The 13982-nt window shown below is 45.0% G+C and overlaps 1 protein-coding gene across 6 annotated transcripts in view; it reads left to right on the top strand.

Annotated features, from left to right (window-relative positions):
- The first annotated feature begins 408 nt into the window (after positions 1 to 408).
- Positions 409 to 13982, top strand: part of SMG7 (SMG7 nonsense mediated mRNA decay factor) — a 63631-nt gene continuing 50057 nt past the window's right edge. For 3 of the 6 annotated variants that reach the window (XM_073571326.1, XM_073571324.1, XM_073571323.1), the window contains exons 1-2: positions 410 to 620; positions 13343 to 13374. In XM_073571326.1, the coding sequence (XP_073427427.1) occupies positions 592 to 620; positions 13343 to 13374 (61 nt within the window). In that variant the 5' untranslated portion in view covers positions 410 to 591. Of the gene's footprint in view, positions 621 to 13342; positions 13375 to 13982 lie in introns of all 6 variants that reach the window. The other 3 variants (XM_073571325.1, XM_073571327.1, XM_073571328.1) reach the window with 3 other exon arrangements.

Below are 13982 nucleotides of genomic sequence, written 5' to 3'. Positions count from 1 at the left end.
CTCCTGCAGATGATGCAGTATAACATCATTTGGGCGGGCACACAATGACGACCCCTGTAAGGGCACACCGTTTCCTTCCATGACAACCGCGGCTCTCTGCAGCCTTGCTGTAAGCACGAGCTGTGCCAGGCCGGGGGGAGGCGCTGCTGACGCACTAAGCAGGCCTAAGGCCGCCACACTCAGTTGCCTAGGAAACCACTCAGCAGCAGGAAAGTTGTTGCTACAGCAACCGAGTCATCGAGTCCTTTCTCTTTCGCCGCCTACCTTTACGTGTCGTCACTCCCATGTTAAGCGCGTCGCGCCTGCGCACTAGGGGTAAGTGGGCGTGACTTCACTGTGTACTTGGAAGCTTCAGCCGGAGGGATATAGAAGTCGCACCGACCGGAAGTGCTGCTTAGATAGCTGTTTCCGGAGGGGAAAGCGTTCAGTGGGACTCTCCGGGGGGTTGGTTGTCAGGGGGACAGGGGGGTTTGCATGTCCGGGGCCCCAACCTCACAGGTGGCGAGGGGGGCCCGGAAAAGATGGCTGACTCACGGCCGCCTCGATATTGAGCCTGTGTGGAGAGACCGAAGCTGAAGGCCACGGTGGAGGATGAGCCTGCTGTGTGCGCAGTATATCCGGTGAGAGACAGAGCCAGTGTCATATGGCGACAGTGCTGGAATGAGGCCGGAGGAATGGTGACCCTGTGATGGCCATTGTGTGCTGCTCACCTGCAGTGTCCCCTGAGCTGCCCCTCTCCATCCCCTCCATGTGCTGCCCCCCTCCATGTGCTGCCCCCCTCCATGTGCTGCCCCCCTCCATGTGCTGCCCCCCTCCATGTGCTGCTCCCCTCCATCCCCTCCATGGGCTGCCCCCCTCCATGGGCTGCCCCCCTCCATGGGCTGCCCCCCTCCATCCCCTCCATGGGCTCCATCCCCTCCATGGGCTGCCCCCCCTCCATGGGCTCCATCCCCTCCATGGGCTGCCCCCCTCCATGTGCTGCTCCCCCTCCATGTGCTGCATCCCCTCCATGTGCTGCCCCCCTCCATGTGCTGCTCCCCCTTGTAAAGTATATGCAGGTCTCCTGCCCCAGTGATGTGTGCTGATGTAGTAATATTGTTTTCCTGACCTCCTGCCCCAGTGATGTGCGCTCATGTAATGCTAAGATGTAATATCATCAGCAATGGGTAATACGTCGCTCTGCTTCATACTGACTCAGCCAGTAAAATGACAAAGTTGGATTAGTAAAGGTGTTGTGCCGGTGTGCAATCAGTTCTCAGTTATTCTTCTCGGCTGTACACTGGACAGGAATGTGTATGCTACAGTCAGTAATTACTGCCTTTAAGAAATCTATTGCTTGTCTGTTCTGTGCAGCACTTTATTAGGGGCTTTCACATGGTTGTAATATGGTTCTGTGTAGAAGATATGTATGTGTTGCCAGTGATGGGTCACAGTCTGTTGGGGACAACTCAAGAAAACTTTTTTTTTTTCAAAGTTCATGTGTGGAGGAAAGGTTTTTATAGTGTTGGGCTATGGCTTCATGGTGACATATGTCACTTGACATAATCCTGGTGTTTAATTACGATATCACATTTAATGATGGGGGTCACATTGTAACCCATGGCGTGACCTTCACAAAAAACCACCCGTGCTGCATTTTTGGGATGCAAGACGCCACTGACTATAAAGTGGGCCCATGGTTTGTGAAAAATTATGAAATTTTACCCAAGTAAATGCTGCTGTCCACCTGATGTTGCTTTTCCTTTGTCCCTGTGTCTCTCCGTTCTTGACATATGTCCTTCTCTCTGTGTGTACAGTCATGGCCAAAAGATTGTTACAAAGCTTGGTTTTCAGAAAGTTTTGCTGCTTCAGTGTTTTCTGATCTTTTAGTCAGATATTTGTGGTTACTGAAGTGCAATTATCAACATTTCATAAGTTTTTTTTAAAACTTTTATTGACCAATACATCTACACTGAATCCTGAAGATTGTAGGTTTTCGTGCTGGTTTTGATTGTGTGTTGGAGTCCAGACGTTCCTGATTCATTAAGAGGCGCATGCCTCTGAGTCTGGCATGTCTTAAAAGTGGCATGCGCTTCTGTGCACTTTGCCATAAATCTTATTCTAGTCGGGCACTGGAGAAAGATTTGTGGCGAAAAGTATACCACCACATTGCTGAGTGAAAATGTCAAAAGTTGCTAAATTTTAGCGTAGGCTCGTGTTGTCAAAGCTTAGATGAATCAGGTCTATCAAGTTTATGTAAATGCTCAATATTTATAGTGTAGACCATCTTTATCCAAGATTTCTGCAGTTCGCCCTGACATGCTGGATATCGACTTCTGGGCCAAATCCTGACTGATGACCGCCAATCCTTGAGGTTCTGTCTGTCTTTGATGTTTTTCTTGGAGAAAGGTTTTGTCTTTGCTGCCCTATTTGACACCAGGTCAGCCTTTAAGGGTGTGTGCACACGTTTCGTATTCTGCTGCTGATTTTTCCGCGCAGATTTAGCTAAATCCGCAGGTCAAGTGACCTGCGTTTTGCCTGCAGATTATCCTGCGGTTTTCCCCTACGTGTTGACACCTGGTGATGGAGCAGGTTGCAAACCGCTGCACATTCCACACAAAGAATTGACATGCTGCGGATTTAAAACCGCAGCTAATCCGCGCGGAAAAATCTGCAGCATGTACACTGCGTTTTTCAATTTCCATTGACTATAAAGGTACAGAAACTGCTGCGGATCCGCAGCAGAATCCGCAACGTGTGCACACACCCTTAAAGCCTTCACCTCTCTGTGCATGCAGATGTACTGTCAGCTGCCTGCTGCCAATCCTGAGCAAGCTCAGCACTGGTGGTGAACCGTTCCCTTACATGAATCTTCCTTTTAGGAGACTGTCCTGGCACTTGCTGGACTTTCTTGGGTGCCCTGAATCCTTCACACAAATTGAATTATTCTCTTTTAAATTTTTTTTTTTTTTTTTTTGCATGGCTTATAAGGAATGACTTTGCAATTTTTTTGCTATTCACTCTTCAGAACAATTTAGAGTTGATGCAAATTACTACTATAAAAATTAAAGCTGCAAACTTGTTGTCAAAGCCAAAATTTGTGTTGGCGTGAAAACTTTTGGCCTCGTCTCTAAATCTGTTTTTATCCAACTGGTTGTGGTTCTCAACTCTTTATGAGGTCCACGCCCAGGTGGCTAAAAAGACTCGGGTGACGAGGGCACCATATCCCAGAAATGGACAGGAGCAGAGATGAAAGAAAAATTTCAGATTCAGGAGAACACCGGCATTTACACTCTGTAAAAATAAAGTGTATATTTTAGGGCAGTTGACAAGTCCTCTATAAAAAGGATTTGACCCATTTGGGACATTAATGTTCTGCCTTAAATGTCGGGACCAGTATTTCAAGAACAACACATCGTCATGTGCTGTTGGGATGGGAAAGATGGCCATTCACAGTTGCTCTGTCCATTCATTTCTGTGGGCTCTCCGTATATTAATTGCTGAGCATTCTTGCTCATGTATCATGTCTTTTGTTAAGCTGTTTTGTTTTTGTTTCTTGACAGCCAAATTGCAGCGCTGAAATAGTTACAAGACAGCAAGTGACACTCATGTTTTTGGTGGTAGACCTACCCTTATTGTCAAGAATGAGATTGCATTTCATCAGGTCAAACTTGTCTCATGTACAGAGTCATATTACAGTCATATGGACGTGAGAGATAATTATCCAGTTTACAACAACTTACTGGCTTCTGTTACATAATCCACAAATGTAACTTGTTTCACTCATTTTTGTAGTTTCATTTAGTTATTTTTCCATTTCCTCCAGCTGCGCTCTACTTCCTGGGACTCTTCAGTCATTGTGAAAGTGCAAGACCCCAGTATATAGCCTTCATAGTCAGCAGCTTTCATATTGGGATTTGTAGCTTCTTGACATCTGTAAAACCACAACGGTCAGCACGGTGGCTCAGTGGTTAGCACCGTTGCTTTGCAGCACTGGGGTCCTGCACATGTGCAAGGAGTCTTTTTTTTATTTCAAGAATCTTAGCTAGACTCAGACTAGATTGGTGGAATTCTGACAATTCCCATTGCCTTCCTGTTGGTCAGTTTTTTGATGGGTCTGTGACTCTCATGCAAGTACTGCAGCCTCTTCAGTCTTTACATAGCCGTTTATTTACATGTAGTCTATTATTGCAGCATTGGTCTATTCACATCAGTGGGACAGTGCTGGTGTACCTTGCACCACTGATATCAGTGGAAGACCAACTATTTAATATGATATTGCTGGCCATGAGGAAATGATAGAATGTGAGGGTATGTGCCTATGTTCAGGAATCGGCAGAACATGTCCGCTGAGTCCAGAGCGCTGCCGTCTACTGAACGCAGGTGAATCCGCATGTGTTCATTTTACCCTGCGGAATCACCGCGTCCAATACATTGTATGGGTGAACTTTATTTTGTGTAGACTCACATCTTTGCAAGATAAATAGACATGCTGCGGTCTGGAAAGACGAGCCGCATGTCCGTCAATGCAGGTAAGCTGCGAGCATCGGTGCACGCATAGTGGACATGGGTTTTCTTGAAATCTCATCCACTATGCTGTAAAATCTTGACGCTGCGGGTTGGACGCAGTGTTCACTGACACGTGGGAACGTACCCTTAGAGTTGGAAGGGATCTCCAGGGTCATCGTGTCCAACCCCCGGATCAATGCAGGATTCACTAACCCATCTCAGACAGATGTCTGTCCAGCCTCAGTTTGAAGACTTCCATTGAATGAGAACTCATCACCTCTTGTGGGAGCGTGTTCCACTCATTGATCATCCTCACTGTTAAAGTTTTCCAATCTGTATCTTCTAACTTTGTTTCATTCCATTGCGTCTTGTGTTTCCATGTGCAAATGAGAGTGATGATCCCTCTACACTGTGACATCAATTCAGATATTTGTAAATAGCCATTGTCTCCTCTTAACCTTCTATTTTGCAAACCAAACATTCCCAGATCCTTTAACTGTTCCTCGTAGCACATATTTTGCCATTTAAAATTGGATTGTATTCGTACCAATTTAATCCTATGCTTCTGTTCTCAATGGCGTTTCTTTTTTTTTTCCTGCCCTGATCGGATCACGATGGGGCAGGAAAAATACGCATGCCAAATTCAGATCGCACGCACCCTTATAAGTCTATGGGGTGCTTGTGAAACATTACATTGCACTCGGATTTCATCTGAGTGCAGTGCAAATGATGCCGACAGCAGAGGAGATGGAGAAATTACCTTCATGTCCTCCACAGCTGTGCTGTGATTCTCTGATACTCGGATCATGGTCGCAGCAGAGCAGGCGCCGCGTGTCATTAGCATATTGTATCCAATGCTCTCGCACTATTGTGTCTCCGGCCTTACAGTGATCAGCTGATTGCCTGGACGGCTCTTAAGGGCATGTCACACTAAGAGATATCGCTAGCAATATTGCTATAACTAGTGACGTTATAGCGATATTGCTAGCGATATCTCTGTGTCTGATACTTACCTACGACCGGCTCCCCCGCTGGTTATCGCTGATCGCGCGAGAACGTTCAGGACTGTTTCTCGTTGTCAGCTTCCTGTGGCGCTTCCTGCTGTGAGGACGAGCGACGCGTGGAGCTGGGCGGGAGGACGCAGGATCGCCTGGTGTGACAGGTAAGTAGCGATCCCCGTCCCCAGCGATGTCGCTAGTGAGATCTGCCTGTGTGGCAGCTCACTAGCGACCACTTAGCGATGTACCAGCGATCCTGACCGCGCCATATCGCTGGTCGGGATCGCTGGTACATCGCTAAGTGTGACAGTACCTTTACTTACAATGGGATTGCCTTAGTGGCTCCAAATGTTTGCTGCTTGGAACATCTTTTCTGTGTATCTTCTGCTTAGCCCTCACTGCTGCCTACAGGCACTTTTTATAGTAAAATGATTGCTCAGTGCCTTCTGTCTCCTTGTACTTTTTGCATTTCATCCATTTTTTATCTGTTTTGCTAAATTTGGCTTCATGATAACCAGGCAACCAGAAAAAATGGGAAAAATAGACGCTTTGTGTACTGGATGAAGCCTCAGCTCTCCAGCCTCTTGCTGATGATTACCTTTGTGCCTTACAGCTCACGATGTCTACAACTTTATCCTATGAAATCCATCATTTTTGGGAGTGAAGGGGAGGAGAGCAGTAACTTTCTAGAAGTTTGTGTGCATTGCTCCAAAGCACATGTGATATGAAACCAGCTGATAATAGACATGTTTGTTTCATAGATCGCTTCTGGTTATGACATTTGCTTGATGGACCGTGAAATCCAACTTGCACGTTGTTTCAGATGTGTGTGTAGTAGCAGGAGGCGACAGCCGGTTAACGTGCAGGGTCGGTTTTACACTTTATAACGAAACATTACATGAAATATCTGGTTTTAGACAATGGATGCTGACGTTGTTCCTTAACTAAACCACTGCTCTAATCTGTTCTTTATTAGACAGGCGCCACAAAGTGATGGGGACACATCAGAAAGTTTTTCCAATTTACAACGCTTGATGACAGATTGTCACATCTCTACAGTAACGGGGCAAGCTGATGGGTATTGCTATAGAAATGCTGCTGATTTGATAAGATAGATGCCGAGACTACGGCCGGTCAGGCATCCGCAGATGATCACGTAAGACCTCTAAAACACAGATGTGTCTCTGCAAGTAAACCTGTGTGCTGCAGGTGCTCCGTCTTTTATATCCCAGTATTACCCATCCTGTAGTCGGCTTTTCTCCTCTGATGAGTTCTGGGATAACACCGGAGGAAAATGTATAGGCAGGACAGAGGTGAAAGGGAATCTGTCAGCAGTTTTTGCTGTGTAATCCAAGAGTAACACGATGTAGGGACAGAGACCCTAAAATCAGCAATATGTCACTTATAAAGCTGTGTGCTGCTATTTCAATAAAATGAGTGTTTTATCAGCAGGTGATTATCACTAGCGGACTAGGTGTCTCACGCCTCTTAGTCCAACCACGCCCCCACCACTGATTGGCAGCTGTTAATGTACAGTGTACACAGAAAGCAGCCAATCCGTGGTGTGGGCGAGGTTATACACTGCTCAGCATTCTGATGTTTGCTAGATCTGCAGCAGAAAAAAACTGTATCAAAACTGCAACAAGCAGTCCAGCAAGTAACATATCGCTGGAATCAGGGACTCGGCCCCTATGTCATTCTGATGTCAGAGTACATAACAAAATCCTGCTGACAGATTCCTTATAATTGTGATACAATAGTCACAGCTTCCATCTAGGACTTTTGCGGGACAATTGTCTTATTCTTCAAATAGGGCAACTATGTTGAATGAGTCTTGGGTTATATGGCGACTTTTGCCTTGATATGTCGGACTGGCTACAATTGAACCAGGCATATGGTACATCACAGTATAATGTAAGTAAAGGTGGTCTCGTTGTGGCCAACAAGTTGCTACAGGTGCATTTTCTGCATATGGTGGCAAATCCCTCAGTGTTAGACCCTATTTCCAGGGTTCAGACTTATTAATACCTTTTTGCTATAAACTTTAACCCTATTTTTTGGTCTCTAAGGGGTAACGTTTCTCCTTGTAGGCAGTGACAAGCCGGGCCTGACATGTCAGAGTGAGAAGAGTTATAGGTCATGCAATGTTCCTCTGGGAAATTTAATATGCAAGTTGCCTCTAGGAAGGAAGAGGTCTAGAACTTTAGTAATAATAATAATAATCTTTAATTTTATATAGCGCTAACATATTCCGCAGCGCTTTACAGTTTTGCACACATTATCATCACTGTCCCCATAGGGAATTTAGATTATGAGCCCCAATCACTGTCTTTGGAATGTGGTAGTAAACCAGAGAATCTGGAGGAAACCCACGCAAACACGGGGAGAACATACAAACTCCTTGCAGATGTTGTCGTTGGTGGGATTCGAACCCAGGACCCCAGCGCTGCAAGTACTGCCTATTGTAATCGGCGCCACTAGAGTTTCGAGTCCTCTTAGGCTGCGTTCACACGCTGCGGTTTTTAACGCGCGTTTTTGCTGCGAAAACGCAAAAAAACCAGCATCCCACGCAATCCTATGGGATTCCGCAATGCTGTGCTAATGCGGATTTTTCCGCTGCGGAATCGCATTGCGGAAAAATCCGCAGCATGCTCATTAATTTGGCGGAATCGCGGTGATCCTGAACCCATAGGATTGCATTGTTCTGCTTACTTTCCGCATGTGTCTGTGCCCACCATGCGAAAAGTAAGCAGAACATTTGCGGATGGTACCCACGGTCCGGAGGAGAGGAGACTGTCCTCCAGGCTGTGGGTACCATATCCCTGTAAAAAATAGAATTAAAATAAAAAAATCGGCATATTCTCACCATCCGATGTCCCGCACAGCGTCACCAGGCTTCAGCGATGCTGCCGGCAGGCCCCGTTCCCAGTGATGCATTGCGGCAATGACCTTTGATGACTTCGCGGTCTCGCGAGACCGCTACGCTATTGCGAGATAGCAACGCCAGCAAAGGTCATTGCCACAATGCATCACTGGGAACGGGACTTGCCGGAAGCATTGCGATGATCGGGAACGCTACGCCGGACGTCGGAAGGTGAGAAAAACACCATTTTTTTTTTTTTATTTTTAACATTAGATCTTTTTACTACTGATGCTCCATAGGCAGCCTCAATAGTAAAAAGTTGGTCACACTCGTCAAACACTATGTTTGATGAGTGTGACCAACCTGTCAATCAGTTCTCCAAGCGATGCTACAGATCGCTTGGAAAATGCTAGTGTTCTGCAAGCTAATTACGCTTGCAAATCGCTAGTTTTTCTGCGGGAAAATCGCGGGAATTTAAAATGCGGTTTTCCCGCGGATTGGAATTCCGGAATTCCCATGGTAACTTCCGCGGGAATTCCGTAACGTCTGCACATAGCCTTACTCTCCGAAGAGGCAATTTGCAGCCTTATTGGTTGAAGCACAGTCCTCTGTGCAATTTATCCTTCTGTTTAGCTCTTGGGGTGATTATGTCTATAGTAGCATAAAGGCTCCCCATACGGAGCAGACATTAACACTAGAGTCCTAAACAAACTTCTTGCGCCCCAGGGACCCCCTTTAATTCTGTAATTCTGTCCCCATTCCGTGGCTGGAGGTGCCATTAGGAGCCATTATCTTATGCAGAGATGTAGGATCCTTTCTATAGCACCATACGTGGACAGGCTCTTCATACAGTGTTACACTATAATGCACAGTGTCTAGTTTCTTAGATGCAATTCTAGGGACATATCAATGAAAATATATATATACTGTAGATAGAGATTTAGATATATATTATATTTTTAGAAAGCTGTGTTGAAAGTACATCTCTCATCATGCTGAACAGACACATGTTGTAGTCCACTTTGTCTAAGTAAATGTTTTTCTGCTCCTTTTTGCCGTCTGGTAGTACCTCCGCTTTTCTGCAGATAACCTAATTCTGGTCATTTTAATACACAAGTACTAAATGGGCTGAGCATTAGCTTTGCAGAAAAATCTAGCGGCGGGGTGTGTCAGGCGAGACATTCGGTGGCACACCTTCCCGAGGTGTTTCCCGGAGCTGTTAGTTGTGTTCTTGTCACCTGCTCTCCTTGTATTGTTAGCCATGACGGATCACATTTCTGACATCTCTCTGCCTCCAGTGCTTTGATCGCAGTCGCTGGAGATCGGAGCACTGCTCTTGATCTTAATGCAGTCTGATCAATTGTATACACAGGCAGCAGATAATGTGATATATAGATTACTGGTGATGGCAAATCTTCCCTTACCTGTAACATTTATCCATACCCTTTATTATACTTGTACTTCATTTATTGTTGTGCCCCCGCCTCGTAATCCACAGTTATGGTCCATAAAGCACCGACCCCACATCTCCTCCACTGAGTGCTTCTGTATCACCATAGGCCCAGCGCTTTGCTACCGGGTGTTCAGGACTCCCCTCTCCCATGGTTGACAAAAAGGAAGTTAAGGGATTAGTGTTAGGAGGGGGCAAAGTTACCCCGGGTACCAGGCATCTTATCGGTAGTCCTATGTGGATCTCTAGGGGATAGGACCCCCATCCTTCTTTATACATCTCTGCCTATTATTTGCAATGGCTCTTCATGTCTCCATCATTATTTATGTTCCTATTTGATAACTTTTTTTCCCAACATTTACCCCATTGGAGTACTGCAATCATAGGATTACGGAGCGATTTTCTTGGCATTGCTATTGACCGTTATTTGGAAATTACTTTTATTAATCCCACTACGGGTTCCCTAAAGGTTTGCCAGGCCTGTTGCATGCTGCCCGCGTGGTCTTCTACCTTCCCCATTTTATTTCAGTTATGTACTATGTCCTATATAATATTTTCTTTATATACTACATGCATTTTATAGACCTTTTTCTAAAATGTATTTATTTTTTTATTAGTGTAGCATTCATCTGTCTGCCTCCCCCACTCTCCGTGGTCTGTAAAGTGTCCGACTTCCAAAATATTAATTGATTTAATGTACTGACAGCAGCATATGAGAAATCTATATTCTGCCTTTGTTATGCTTCCTCCTGTATAGTCTGTTCCCGTGAGATTGTCACTTCCCAGCCCTCCGCAGTGGAGGCAGGGGGCATGTGAATATTTTCTCTATCGTTTTATTAACTCTATCGTTCATGAAAACCATGATTCGGCAATGTTTTAATAATGATTATATTCTCACCACTAAAATCTCGATATTTGGAGATATTTGAATTAATTTCCTTCCATTAGTAATTTGGATTATTTTTCTTTTCCTGTACAGTGTCAGTGTTGGGCTGCTAATCTATTGCTATGAAACAGTATTTTTGTTTTTTAGCATTCTCTAATTAGGACTACATTTAAGCAATAAAAACCCACAGCATCCTCTGTTGACTCGCATTTTGGTACATCGTTAAATCAGGTAAATGCCCAAAATGTGTTTATTTTGCCTAAAAAGGAGCCTGATCTCAAGCTGGAAAGCACTGTTGGGAGGAGCATTGTAAGTTCTCTAAGCAGGCGTTTTATCAGATTGGTGGGAGTCTGACACCGGGCACAACACCAATGGTCCTGGGAGGCTTGAGGTACGCAGTGTATGGAGCCGGGGCATAACAGCGCTGTACACTGTGTAGTGGCCATTTTCTGGTACTGCAGTTCAGTAGGTGTTAAACTATAGTACCAAAGTCTGGCCACTGCACAGTATGTGGCGCTAGCACCACATACTGTGTAATTCTGGATTCCGCAGCACCTTTTAACCAGGCTTATGGAGTCGACAAGCCAAGGATCCGACTGATATTGATGGCCTGTCCGAATGATCGGTCAATCAAGTCGCGCAATGTGGGGAGACGCCCTGCAGACTCCTGCAGTGCTGCCCACGATGCGTGTGCTTGCAGTGCAAATTATGCCGTTGAAATTAATATTTGACTACATTGAAAGGAACGTGTCAACTCAGAAATGTTGCACAGTCCATAAAGCACTTATTAGAGGCAGGAACCAGCTGTCAGTCACTTACTAGGACCACCCACTGGACTCCTAATGAGCAGGGAATTCAATGATTGGCATACAGCCCATTCTGAATCTCTTCCCACAGTCTGTTTTATAAGTTGCATCGTGACTACATGTACAATGTACCAGCTTCCACTTATAAGCTGTCTGTATTGCCAGCCTGTTATTACATCCATCAGCTATAGAAGCCAAGAAGACGACTCTGGAGGTGAAGGATTGGTGTTGTCTGCCCTGCATCCTGCCTCCCACCTCCCTTCCTCATTAAATCCTCCTGTCTCTTGTACGCTGACGGTGTCTTGTATAGAGGCCCTAGTAATTATCCAGACAGATGCCTTTTGTTGATTGCCAGGGGGTAAAGTTCCCATTTCCTTATCATCTTAGCGCCGTGGAGCGCAGACGAAGAACCGGCACTTATGTGGCGGAGAGTTCCCTACCAAGGATCTCATTTATTTAGGTGATCAGATAATTGATGTCAGCGCCACAAGTCGTCCTCGTCGTCCTTTATATTTTGCATTGAAGTGTGTGGCTGTGAAATCATTTCACATGTCGCTTGTAACCATCAGAAGATGAACTAAGATATCGGCAAGCTATCCGCATATTCAGAAGCTTGGTGGGACAAACCCTTGCCCACCTTCCGTACTCTTGGTATGGAAACCCACCCAAATAATAGTGCGCTGATGGTTTCAGTTCCACAGTAACGAGCACTTATTACATTTTGAGACACCTGCAATAACACGTTTTTTTGGCGTGTACATGAACTGTTGTGGACTTTCAGAATAGAAGGAAATGGGAAATTTCGGTTACAAAGTTGTTAAAAAATATTCTGCACCCCACATACGTGTTTTCAGACCACTAGGGGGCACATGGTTCCAGGTTAAAACCACGAGTGCTGTTTTAAAGGGAATTTGTCAGCAGATTTCGCCCCCAAACTATTTATATACGCATGTAGCTCTTTCAAAGACAAGTCCAGTGATAACTTTACATGGACAGTCTGTTCCTCCATTACTGAGAAATCCACATTTGTATGCAAATGGCTATGGTAGAACTGTAGCCTCTGATGCTCCAGCTCTAAGCCTCCTCCTTGAATTGATATACAAATGAGGCTAAAGGACTATGATAGTTCTGAAGCCTCTGTCACTCCAGCTCTATTCCCCGCCCTTTTACTTGACTGGCAGACTTTATAGTGTGTGACTTCAGGCAAAGGAGCTGTCATTCAGGAATGAGGAGGCGTCGCTGGGCGGGGAATAGAGCTGGAACGACAAAGGCATCAAATATACCATAGCCATTTACATATCAATTCAAACACTGATTTCTCCATAACTGAGGAACGGACTGGCAATGTAAAGGTAATGCTGGACTGGTCTCTGAGAGAGCTACACGCACATATAAATATTTTAAGGGTCAAAATTTTTCTGATAAATTCTCTAAGGACATGTACACATTAGATGAAAGTTAGTCAAACTGCTGAGTTTTGCAATTCCGGACCACCATCTGATGTATATGGGGCCTCTCGACACATCACGACGGTAAGCCCCTGTGTCGGCTCTCCTCTAACAGATGCCCTTTTGAAAATAAAGCAACCTGATTGGCTGAATCCCCTTAGTTTAAAGGGAAATTCCAGGATTGGATTGGGGAAGAAAAATACAAAACAGCTTTACCTCTGACCATGGGTTGTGGCTCCAATGAAGTGAATAGAGCCAAACTGCAGTACCATGTACAACCCATGGTCAGGGGTGCTTCAGTTTCTGGAATGAAGGGGTTGTCCAGGATTAGAAAAACATGTCTGCCTACGTGCTGCTCGTATTCTTTGTTATATTGACTTTTTGTTTATTTTTCTCCATACAGGCAGGCTGAAGTCCTGAAAGCAGATATGACAGGTAAACATGTTTTATGATCCGTCTCCGCTGTGGTAGAGGACACCACCCAGTTCAGCCACTTGTGTGGATAAGTACATCTTATTTGGCTAGCCCTATACTGGTTAGGTCACTTACCCTGCCATACCGTGAGGGGCCTCTAGGAGTGCTGTGGGATTTAATAGAGTTTTCTGTTTGCATATTTAATGGTTATTACGTGATCTCCCATCTTTTAAGGGATCAAGTCCAATAAAAATAAAGTATAAGGAAGTTGCTAGTTCTGTAATTTTCTAATGTAATCATGGATGCACAAAACTGGATTTTCATGTGGTTTTTCCACTAGTAGACTGTGGTTGTCATTGACGTATTCCACTAGCAGACTGTACTCCTGCCAAGTGATCTGACTCCATACTATTGTCCTGCTACATGCAATACATTACACTGTGTATACAGGGCTTTAATGGAGTTTTCTCACTTTAGTCGAGCTTTGATTGACTTAGAGATATGAGCCAAACCAGAACCCTCCATCTATAGAGAACTGTTTTGGGGTCATCCATGCAAAGCAATGTTCTGCTTTATTGGGTGAAATTCTCTTTGAAGCTGTTTTCTGTGTATGTATGATGGCTTCCTGT

The sequence above is a fragment of the Dendrobates tinctorius genome, unplaced genomic scaffold (assembly GCF_039654945.1).
Source record: "Dendrobates tinctorius isolate UK_male_01 unplaced genomic scaffold, ASM3965494v1 ptg000029l, whole genome shotgun sequence".
NCBI lineage: Eukaryota > Metazoa > Chordata > Amphibia > Anura > Dendrobatidae > Dendrobates > Dendrobates tinctorius.
Note: the sequence above shows the minus strand (reverse complement) of the source record. Positions and strands in the feature narration are given on the sequence as shown.